Below are 12,076 nucleotides of genomic sequence, written 5' to 3'. Positions count from 1 at the left end.
TGTAGTGGCGCTCATTCTAACGCTGCGACAAACTCTTGACACTTATGCATGCCATTGCCCATCTTCTTCTTACCTGAATTTCTAGAAAATCACATTTACAATTCATTTTAAAATTATCTAAAATATTATAAATAGCTATCTCGTTATTATAATTCGAAAATAATGTCTTATTATATTTATATTTTCAAAATTTAATTCTATAAAATATTCGAATTTACTTATATAATATACTTTAATACATAAACATTTATATCAGCATAAAACTATATTTTATATTTATTTAATTGTTTATATAAATTAATAATAAATATATTTTGAATTTTATTTTAACTCCTCTTGATTATTAATTTTTAATTTTTAAATTTTTAAATTTTTAAACAAATAGAATATGGAAACATCAAAACAACAGTGGGCGCAGTCACAGAGGATGAAAGCCAAAATTAAATGCGGTGGCGCAAGGGAGTACCAGAGTGAGGCTCTACTTAGGGAACAGGTGTCCATCATCTTTATTCCGACGCATTGACGAAATTACTCTTGTGCCCTCGCTACAGTTACCTTCGTCCTATGCTACAAGAAACGCGTGGAGTATCTAGACGTTAAAGAGTGCGGCAATATTAGAATGGAGAACGATGTGGTGAAATTGGAGGTGACGTTCGGAGGGTGAAGGATGTGCTGGGGACTCATGAGCGCCACGCTGGAGTTGGATTAGCCTGCCTGCTGGAGATTCCATTTCTTCTTTTTTTCTTTTTCTTTTTTTGGGAATTATATATCTATGATATATATTAAAAAAAAAAAAGATAAAACATTATCCATTTTGTGTTTGCTTAGAGAGATACTTTGAACTTGCTGTTTGAAATGATAATGGGGAGTTGGTTTGTAGTTGCAGTTGTTATTCTCCGTTGATTTGATAGAGCATCAACCTTCATTGGCCTTATTAGGGCATGATTTATAGATTCAATTTCAACTTTTCTAAGCAAAAAAAAAAGTAATTGAAACTTTATTTGTTGACAAAGTAATCAAATTCAACCAAAATTTATTATTTATTACACGCGAGTTAAACTATAAATTAATTTATAATAATAATAATATAAAAATAATAAAAAAATTCTCGCTAATTATTAATTTTTTTAAATAAAAATTTAAAGTTTAAAATTTAAAATTTCTCAAATTTATTTAGAATGCATTTATTATTTAGACAAATTTGTGAATGTAATAATTTTTTATATATCTATATATATAATTGGTAATAAAAAAAATATATTTATGATATGATAAGAATAATTATAGTAAGTGAGAAGTGGTTGAAGGGAATGATTACGAGAAGATAGGAGACTTAGTTGGATAAGCCATGCAAGCTACCATTTCATCGCCATGGAAAAAGATTATATTTTTTTTATTTTTTTTTCTTGTTATTTTTAAGTTGATAATTAATGCCATCATATCATCATTGTTTCTTTGATTGTGTTAATGCTATCATTCTACATTTGCCTTTTAATATGTAATAATCACATTATGAGCTAACCCTTCTGTTTTTTTTTTTTAAAAAAAAAAACCAAATCATAGCGTTTCTTTCCCTATAATTTGTTATCTGTTCCCAATCTTGCTTTTTTGTTATTTTATATTTGTTAAAATATTAAATTTTTTTATATTTTAAATTATGAAAAATAATGTTTTATTATTAAAAAATATTATATTAAAAAAGGTTTATTTAGTTTTTAAATAAAAATATATGAAATTTAATTGATAAAAAAAAATGAATTGGAATTTAATTGGAACTCCGTCAGGAACCTGGCAAAATATGTCAAAGACGGTGCTCTTTGGCCAATGAAAAATTAGTAAAACACGTAGAAAAAAAAATCACAAATTACTCTGAATTTATGAATCCGATACGCATCACTCGCTTGGATATATATTTGACTTATCAAAAGAAGATAAGTGTTAAACTGACGTGTCGTTCGTGGAAACCTACCATGAGGCATCAAAAGGCATGGTTGTCGTTTTGACAATCAAGTAACAGGTCAACTATTGTTTTTTTGCTTAGCTTTAAAAATCTTTAAAAAAATATTAAAATCATTATTTTCATTTTGAATCGTAGAACGATTGGGAAACGTTATTTTATTGTTTTAATATTCTTATAAGTAAAATACACTAAACTTAAATTTTAATATTATTTAATTGATATAATATTTTTAGGGTTTATTTGCAATTCATGACGATCTCTGAATCAAGATTTGAAAAATCGTGGAGGATACTATGTGACCCAGTATTTAAATGCCAAGGGGGACATGGTCCACTTGTTTAATTTATCAAGACCAACCAAAGCCAGATGGCAGATATCCAAATCCTACCAATGTATGTAAAGACAAAAAGCCCAACCGAACACAAACTATCTCCACTTACGCCCATTCCCATCCTCATCTCCACCGCGAACAGCAGTTTCGAACGGCTTCTGATTTTGAATTTCAAACTACAGTTCTTTTAAACTAATTGATTTTTTCCTTTTTTATAAATAAACTGAGAGAGTTGAGTTTTAAAAAATTTAAGTTTAGGAATATTAATAAATTTATTATTTATTTATTAAATAAATTAAGATAAACTGAATATCTATTAAAATAAATATTGATAGTTTAAGAAAGAACTCAATTTATTTATTATTTTAATAAATTTTCATAAATTTAAAATTAAACATTTTAGTCAAGCATGCACATTCACAAATAAACAATTTTAATCAGCAGAATATCCATGAGTTTGAATTCAACTCATTTAAACAGAGTTTAAAAAATAGGCTCAATTTTAGCTTATTTAGAGAACGAATTAAATTAAATTAAATTTTTATTAAATAAAATTTCTAATCTATTTACCGGTTAATTATTTTATTAATGACATGTTACATGGGCCATTTAGATCATATTATGTAAAATTTTGTTTCATGTATAATAATTAAACAATAACCCCAAACATATGCCAATAATAACTTATATATAAATTGAAAGATACATAATTAATATAATTAAAATATAAAATTTAAATATAAATTTGAAATTGAGTTTTCTAATATATTTATCGTTTATATTACTCATATGTATTATTTTAAGAGCTAGAAAATTTTATCTAATAAAAGAAATTTATAATTTAAACGAATAAAAATATTAAATTTATTTTTATAGATGAAAGGGAGTGATTTTATTTCTTTCGGTTAATACCGTTCATTAATCCCAGATATTGAGTGCGGAGAGAGTAGGTTAATGGCACTGAAGTTTATTTATTTATTCATTTATTTTCATAGAGTATAATTTATTGCTAGAAGACATCTGAGAAAATAAAGTTGATACGAGGGATTAATTTTTAACGAACTATCTTAAATGAATTTTTTACAAAAGAAATATATAGTTTAATTGTAAATTTGATGTATTAAAAAAAAATAGATCGAAAAGAATTTAGTTGTATCTAACAAGTCAGAAATAATATATTGAATATTAAGGGAGCTAAACTACTTCCACAGGTTTGAACTGTGATAAGAGAATTTTCTTCTATAATAGAGCGCGAGAAACCTCTACTCTTGATAAAAAGAAATACTTTTCGACAAGCAATACTTTTTAATTGTAAAAGGTCTGAGATAGATGTCCACGAATGACAACATCAGCCAATAATACTTTCAAAAGGATCACGAACAATAATTGCAGTGACTTCTGAATTCGAATTCTTGTTCCAAACTGTATCAAAGTTAAACTTTACAAAACCGAGAGGAGAGGGTTGCCATGAAGGTTGAGTTTGATAACTAACGGTTGTTGGTCTGCTTTTGATAGATGCGAAGGAAGAGGAAGGTTGGAGACGACTTCTCTAAAATCATCTCGACTTCTGATTGCCAAACTAACAGACTTTTCAGCTGGTTTAGATATTTGATTGAAGGTGAAAAAGTTGTATTAGCCATCTGAATTTGATTCTTGGGAAAGAGCATGAGCAAAGATCCTTCATTGAAGGTGAAAAAGTTTGATAACTAACAATTTAGTAATAATTTTATAGAAAATATTGTAAAGACAGATTGAGCGAAGATTTTTTATGGTTTTAATTGATTTGATCTTGAAAAATCTACAATAGAGTCCATCCAAGTTGTAGTCTTAAAGTAAACAATTTAATAATAATTTTAGTAATAATTTTATAGAAAATAGTGTAAAAACTGATCGGACGAAAATCTTTCATGGTTTTAATTAATTAAATCTTGAAAATAAAAGAAATAACCATATGATTGACAATTTTTTAACATTCGGCCACTATTAAAAAACTCTATAAACCTCTGAAAAATATTTCTACTAATGAGATTCTAGTATTTTTGAAAAAATAAGCCACATAAACCATCTTCCTGAAAGTTTTGATGAATTAATGGAAAAAATCGTCTTTGTAACTTCTTGAACGTTTTCCTGAAAGTTTTGATGAATTAATGGAAAAAATCGCCTTTGTAACTTCTTGAACGTTTTGATGAATTAATGAAAAAAACCGGAACTTCTTTACAAATGTTAAAGGGACAATTAAGAAGCATTCATCTCCTCCGAGGAGACCCGTGGAGTAATTGAAGTTACCGTCCAACTTCTTTGCCTTAATAATCTCTAGCGACCGTCTTCTTCATGCTCCTTGTGGCTCGTATATCTCTTTTTTTTTTGAATCAATGGGCTTAAAGTTATCCGGATCGAAGATAGATATATAAGACGTGGCTCAATTATATAATAGGACAATCCAAAACCTTTAACGAAGGATTCGTGCCAAAAACCTAATAGAAGACCAAATTCTCATGCATGCAATGAGAATCAATGAAGAACAATAAAAACAAAAGCAATAGGAATGTTTATCGACATCTCAATCTCTTATAACCTTGGGGAGCTAAACAGCAGAACAAGCATAGCTTATGATATTCCTAAAGCAAATCATCACCAAACAATAACACCTCTACCGAGCAACATTGCAAAATCCACACTAGCAACAGGTCAACAAAGACTCTTAACATGAAACAAGACTAAACTGACGTCTATTTATGGAGCCATTACCATAAAATTACTCAAAAATAGACCCTTCCCCCGCCGTAAGGGGAAGGCAAGCAAAACCAAAAGACCAAGAAAACCTTGGCCAAAGACAATCGCCCTTTCTCTCTTTATCTTCTTCCCTTTCTCTCAGCTTTTCTTATGAGAAAGCGACTCGTATTTCAATTGAATCATCGTTTTGCATTTCCTATCCTTGGCCTTGTCCTGTGTTGTTAATCTGGCGTTTCCACTCTTTCATTATAAAAGAAAAATGGAAAAGTAAGTTCAATCTATTTATGCCTATATTATTTAGATTTGATGGCCTACGGTGCATGAAGGAATTGTTGAAATTCATTTTTATCATGTGATAATAGATATTAAAACGTTAATTATTATTTAATATATTTTAAATTTAAGGCATGATTAAAAGAATTATATATATATATATATATGAATTAGAAAATCATGATTATATTTATCACTCATAATAAAATTAATGAATTAATTTAAACTATTATAAAATATTTTATGACGGTGACAATTCATATGATTCTAGAGTTTATTATTTAGGAACTGTAATTTCTTTACTAGTAATTGTAAATTAACCTATAAAGTATTAATAATATCTAATAATTGTATTATATTCATGAGATACATAAAAATATATGCAGAATAGTTATAATTCTAATCAATCTTTAAAATATATAATACAAAAAATTAAGGTAATAAAAAAATATATGGTATGAAAAATTAGTCACTGAAATTTTATAATTTACAATGAAATGGATGACTGGACCATGCAGTACCAAATAAATGATGCAGCAACTCATGTGATGGGCAATGGGCAACAGGTGCCAAAGTCCAACAGTTTGGCAAGCAAAGCATCATTTCTATCCTCTGTACAAGATATTTAATGCAATTGTCCAGTTGCAATCAAAACAGTCTGCCAATTTTTATATCGAAGCACCAAGATCCATTAACAATTCAATGCAAATTGATACACCAATTTCTATTTTACATAAGCCTAAAATCACGCAATGGATAAGTCAGATTAAAGCATAGAGAGAGTAACCTAACATTCAATAATGGGGAGGAAGCCAAAGGGTGCAGGATAAAAGTTGATCATATCACAAGCTGACTTTTTTTTAAAGGACATGCTACCGGTCACATGCCACAAAATTCAGACTTAGACTGCCGCGCTAGAGCACCAAGATTAGTCAGCCGTCCAGCTCTGCTCCACAATTTCCCTAACTCTTCGGTTGTACTCTCGCTTGTTTTCACTAAACATGCGAGCTGCTTCTGAATTTGCAGGAGAATTGGGGTTGGGGTCACACAGCAATGACTGCAATAATCACGTTATAATATCAGGCATGATGTAGGTTGTGCAGTGATTAATAGCCGAACTAAGAAATTAGAAATACTAAATTATCTTTGGTGCAAATACCTTAACACCACACCAATAATAAAAAGGGAGATGTAACTCACCTATGACATTATTAAAAATCAACTTTTTTTAACTAGTTGAACATTTAATTAAGATGCAAGCCAATCATATCATGCGGCAGAAAAATATGTGGATCGTATTAGTCTAGTTGATCCAGGTCCTTTTGCATTGATTCAAATTCTTTAACCTCCCATATGTAAAATAACATGAAATCAATTGATGTGAATGCAACAACAAAGACAGCCAAATAAACAGAACCATTCATCTTCCCTTTTTACAATATCTATATGCATTTGTGAAATTGGCGTTGCTAAGAAAATATTGTTATATTTCCCCTCTTGCTATCCTGAAAATATGTTTGAATCTTGTGGTTCTATCATTTTACCAAGATTTTGGCGTTCTTAGGCACAATAAATGCATCCCCTAGTAAATTCATCATCTGGACTTCTTATTGATTTCTAATAACTCTTAGTCCAAAACATAAAGGCTAGACAATCCTTTTATAAATTTCTCTTTACCAAACAACAAAGGATGGTAACCATAGAAATCAGTGGAAGTACACGGCACATACTTGCATATGGCCAGGACATGGGAATAACCAGTTCATGCTCGATGAGAACCAAATTCTCTCTCATAATTTCAACATCTTACTAGATTGCAATAAGATTCCTAAAAGTTCATTAGGAATTTCATTACAGAATCATTAAACAAGTCTAGCATGAATATGTTCGAAGGAATTAACCACTGCTAAAGAATCCGGTGCAGTAGGCCACCTATACATGCAGCAAGGCACTTCGTGTAATCGCTAAAAAAAGGCAACATCAATAATTTTTGTGAACCGATTCATTACAAGGCCTGCCAACTTATGTACACATGTACACATTATGCTCAGGTGTGAAGACTTAGTGACACAAAAAAAAAAAATAGTGCTTAAAATTGGTGCTCAGGCGTGAGGACTTAGTGATACAAGCAAAATTAGTGTTCAAAATTGCAGGTGTTATTCACAAATTGCATCATCAGTACCTGTATAGATGTAAGTATAGCAGCAACATCATATATAGGACTCCACTGGTTTTGTAAAATATCCAAACAGATGCTTCCATCTGCGTAAACTGATGAAAATCGCAAGGAAAAACTCGGTAAAAAATAGTGGCTAGAGTAATGATCAATTGTATTGTGAAAACTAAACCAGATAGTTCCGACTCCGACTTACTATTTGGATGAAACATTCGAGAAACAAATCGCACTGTTGGTGGTTTGTTTGGATAATCCTCAGAAAACTGTAAAGTCAACTTGAACGTGCCTGAAGAACTCAAAAATAAAATTTTCTTAGATATGCACTGTAATAGTTATAAAGGATATATACAAGAAAAAATATTCCGATGAAAATAACCAGACAGAGACTTGGAAAAATAAGTAAAAAAAGGTAAAGGCGGGAAGCAAAAGAAGTACATAACAGGAACTACCTTTTTCATTCATCAACATTACCCAAAGCATTAATAAGCATATCAAAATATATAAAATGAATGTAGACATTATCATTTACGCTCTTTAAGAGAAGACTACTTAAGCTTGTTAAAAAATAAAATAAACCCAAACATTTTACATCAACCTCGGAGTTTGGAAATCAGTAAACAAACCCAAATAGCAATGTTAGTGATGTCAAGGAAAAGTAAAGAAACAAAGAAAGAGAAAAGAAAAATAGAGAGAGGGAGAGAGAGAGAGAGAGAGATTAATCTTAGATAACCCAGAAGCAGATGACAAACAATCAGGAAACAGATGCTTCAAATCGCATGTTAATGTTTAGAGTTATTGAAAAAAAAAAGGAAGAACTTTCAAGAAATCTTTAAACAAAAGGTATTACTGGTTTTTCAATAAAAGAAAAGGCAATTTCAGATAACATAGAAACAGAATGGTCCAAAGTTAAGTGAATATAAGAGAGATATGAGACAATATTAAGAATAAGATATGGGAAAAGAGATTAAAGGAGTGTTAAAAATGAAAATATGGGCAATCACTGATACGAGGTTTTTGGCTCAATGAGAACCAACTTCTTACAACTAGCAACATTAATTTCAACAATTTTTTGGCACTTTGACACTGGATTCTGATAGGTCAACCAATTGTTAATCTAGCGATAGACTTTTGCCAATGGAAGTGCTTGGTGGAAATTAAGAAGGTACGCCTTTCTAGAGCATTGCACCAGGAAGAGGGGGGTCCATAGGAGCATAACATAAGGCTACCACCTCTTGACTGTCACCAGCCTTTCACTTGGAAAGGTGTCAATAATTCAAGGCTTAGAAACCTGTCCTTGTACCAGAAGTGTGCTCTTTACAACAAATATATGTTTGTGATGTTGGTGATATCATGGACAACCTGCAACTAATATTATGCTCCTCTAGCCTATTTATGTTGATTGAAGAGCAACCCAATGAAGCGTCACATCTAGTAGAAGTTCAATTCCAAGCCCATGATGTAGAAGTCCCAGCAACATCCACTAAAACAAGGTTCCTTTTTTTTTTTTTTGGGGGGGGGGGAGGTGAGGGTAATTGAGCAAAGACATAAATACAGGCAAACTATTATTGTTTGCAAGTCCAAATCACAACTACCACAAGACTGATACCATCTTCCACAGATTCTTCCTTCTACCATTTCATTTTTTTGCTTATCATGAACAACACCAACAACAAGAAAAAATTTCAATGTAAGTCCTCGTAGAGATAATCCTATTCTCTTTCTCATTACAATTACAGTCCCTTATTCTCTTAGTTAGTCAAAACAGTCTTCATTTCCTAAAGCCGTGAAATCTTTATATCTAGAAAGAACATAAACACCTTCCTCCCCCACTCTAAATTGATCTGGTATCATTTTGAATGCATAAAGCAGTGGGGCACACAAGCTAGACAAAAGAAATTCTGAAAAATCATATTGGAAACAACTTGCAAAGGTCAAATAAGTTTGGTCTAGCTTTTTATTCATTGATTTTAAATATCATCCAGTGTTAATTGGATTTTTAAAAGTAAACTTTTATCTTTATTATCATTAAACTAGCAACATCTTGGAGGCAAGCAAGCTGAAAATAAATTAGACACGTGAAATCCAACAAAAGGAGCATGATGACACTACAAACTACACATAAGGCACAAACCACATAACAAAATAGATTCAAAATATGAAAATTAAGAACAAGCATGCTGCAGGATCACATGAGTTCACCCTTTTGGTACATCCGTATGCATTAGCTTTAGAGCAAGGATTACTCACCTCCATCCCAAGGAGTATCATCTGGACTGCAACCAAACATTACAGCAAAAAAATCATAAGTAGGTTGTCTTGTGGCATAAATAGCCATACTAAGAAATGAAAAAAAAACAAACTAAACCTAGGAATAAATTAAGTTACCCAAAAATCACAGCATTCCAAAGCATTATGTTGTTGTCTTGTGGCGCTCCACTTATCCCTGCAGGTGGATCTTGCTGCAACCTCTTAAAATCTCTCATCAATCTCTTTCTTGCTGGAGTTGACATTGCCACTACCTACAAATCCAATCCATTGAACCTTTAGAGTCATGTTTATAAATTATTTGGACTAGATGAAGCAAAATCTAATAAGTTGATATCACTCTTGAACTGTCAGCGAATATAATGAAAGCAATAGTAGGAGATGGCAATCTCGAGGCACATGTCTATCTGCACACCCACAATTATACCCTGCTTTAAAGTCTATAGCTGGTGTGCCTGGAGCATAGAGGATGGCAATCCAGAGATTTTTGGAGTCGCCAAAGCAAGAAGGCAAAGGCCTAGTATTTAGAGGATAACTATTCAGTCACCTATATAACTAGAACTAGCTATTATCTAATAAAAATTCACCTACCATGCACTGAATAATGCTTTCAGAATTTTAGATCAGTTAGCACACACGAAAATTAACCTAGTAATTAGGATTTTTTAAAAAATAAAAAATAAACAGAATTTTACTTGTTCCATGTCTACTTAGCTAATGCACACATTCTAAAAATCACCGTAAGCACAGAAGAGAGTTAAGATCCAAAACGGAAAGAGAAACTTCCAATTAAATCAAAATCAGAGTTCTATTTCCACAGAGAAAATGCATAAATACGCATCAATAAGCTAGTTATCGCCTGGATTCCTGGTACACAATTCAAGCCATGGATATCAAATAAAGCAGCAATCAAACAATACAGAAAAAGCTAGGTTTGCAATTTTCAGCTCAACCAAACATATAACAGAGATCGTTCTAGTTTCTATGCAGATCTAAACAACACACGAAAATCAGGTCGAAGAAAAAGCAAATAAAAAGAACTGAGGCATATAAATCACAAACCTGTTAAAGCAGATGCGACGCGAGAGAGAGAGACGCTGATGCAGCTAGAGTTCGAATGAGGTGCGATTGAATTATAAGTATGAGTAGCGATAAAAAAACGAGAGTGTGAGTGGAAGGGAACAAAAGAAAGAGAGAATCTAAAGAGAACTCCTATTCTAGAAAGAGAAGGGAAAACAAAATTATGTTAAAGAAGAGAATAAGAAAGAGGAGGGAGAAAGCAAGCGATAGATTGGGGAAATGGGAGTCGGTTTTGTTATTGGGAGATACTGTTGGCTTATTGTGGTGTCTCGTCTCTACGTCTCGTCCCTACCTCTCTTTCTCTCCATCTGTTCCTCGTTTCTGTTTAGTTTATGGGATTTACATTGTATAATAATACCACAGTTATACGTATCTCGAATCGGTATTTTCGTACAATTAACTTTTAATATTTTATTACGGTTAAAACCCGAATTTTGTACGTCGATAATTAATTAAAATGCATTAAATTTGTCACTCGAGGACTTATTTATTTATTTTTTAATATATTTCAATAGTTACAGCACCTATTAAAATTCTCAACAAATTCTAAAAATTTACATGAATATTGATAAATAGGCAATTACTTTAAAAATATTAAGCTTATAATTCTATTGCAGTATTAGTTTAGGAATACATTCAGCCCTGACTCTTATGATGTTCAAAGTGATTTTTTTTTTTCAAATATAGAAGAATTTTATTCATAAGATCATAAAATAATATATAAAATAATACACTGTTCATCTCATAATTTTTATTAATTTTTTTATTATTATAAAATTATTATTCATTTTTTTACACTATAATAATATATAAATTAATTATTATAATTTTATTTAATTTATTTTTTAAAAAAATCTCTAATTTACATGGTTTTAGTGTATTTATAATTATTTTTTCAATTATTTATAATGTGCTCCTCAATTAAAGGAAAAAAAAATCTTTATATCAATTAAACAAAGTTTATTCAATATACATGTATAAATGCGTAAATACGATGGATAATATTATTTTATTTTAAATATTTTTCACAACACTCTGTTATTTATATTTTATATACTAATAGAAAGAAATCTAAATTTTATCACTTCATACTTAAGCAAGTTTGTCTCTTTTTCATAAATCTTTTTGTTTTCTTTCAACAATCATGCAATTGCACATATAAAAAAAATCTAATTGTCTTGCTGTTGAATGTGATGTTATTGATGATTTGTTTTGCTTTTGAATGTGATGTTACTGATGAGAGATATGATACCATATC

At 30.7% G+C, this 12,076-nt stretch overlaps 1 protein-coding gene across 2 annotated transcripts; it reads right to left on the bottom strand.

Annotated features, from left to right (window-relative positions):
• Positions 1-5,939: 5,939 nt before the first annotated feature.
• Positions 5,940-11,143, bottom strand: LOC110599737 (ubiquitin-conjugating enzyme E2 2). Of its 2 annotated transcripts, XM_021736302.1 has the most exons (7): positions 10,801-11,123; positions 10,166-10,255; positions 9,859-9,992; positions 9,721-9,746; positions 7,670-7,759; positions 7,480-7,568; positions 5,940-6,354 (listed from the first exon to the last, which is right to left on the bottom strand). In XM_021736302.1, the coding sequence occupies exons 3-7, from the start codon at positions 9,981-9,983 to the stop codon at positions 6,226-6,228; spliced, it is 459 nt and encodes a 152-aa protein (XP_021591994.1). In that variant the 5' UTR covers positions 9,984-9,992; positions 10,166-10,255; positions 10,801-11,123; the 3' UTR covers positions 5,940-6,225. The 2 variants fall into 2 exon arrangements, with proteins under 2 accessions (XP_021591994.1, XP_021591993.1); XM_021736301.2 differs by lacking the exon at positions 10,166-10,255 and having other exon boundaries at positions 10,801-11,143.
• Between the last annotated feature and the right edge of the window lie 933 nt (positions 11,144-12,076).

This window comes from Manihot esculenta, chromosome 14, assembly GCF_001659605.2.
Source record: "Manihot esculenta cultivar AM560-2 chromosome 14, M.esculenta_v8, whole genome shotgun sequence".
NCBI lineage: Eukaryota > Viridiplantae > Streptophyta > Magnoliopsida > Malpighiales > Euphorbiaceae > Manihot > Manihot esculenta.
The sequence above is the reverse complement of the archived record's forward strand: the minus strand, read 5'-3'. Positions and strand labels throughout refer to the sequence as shown.

Bases quoted from the DNA above. Each gene is read 5' to 3' on its own strand.
- LOC110599737 (XM_021736301.2), bottom strand. From the start codon at position 9,983: ATGTCAACTCCAGCAAGAAAGAGATTGATGAGAGATTTTAAGAGGTTG. The intron at 9,747-9,858 runs GTAACTTAATTT...GTTTGGTTGCAG, and splicing joins TGGAATGCTGTGATTTTTGG to TCCAGATGATACTCCTTGGG. The intron at 6,355-7,479 runs GTACTGATGATG...TGATTATTGCAG, and splicing joins CTATACTTACATCTATACAG to TCATTGCTGTGTGACCCCAA.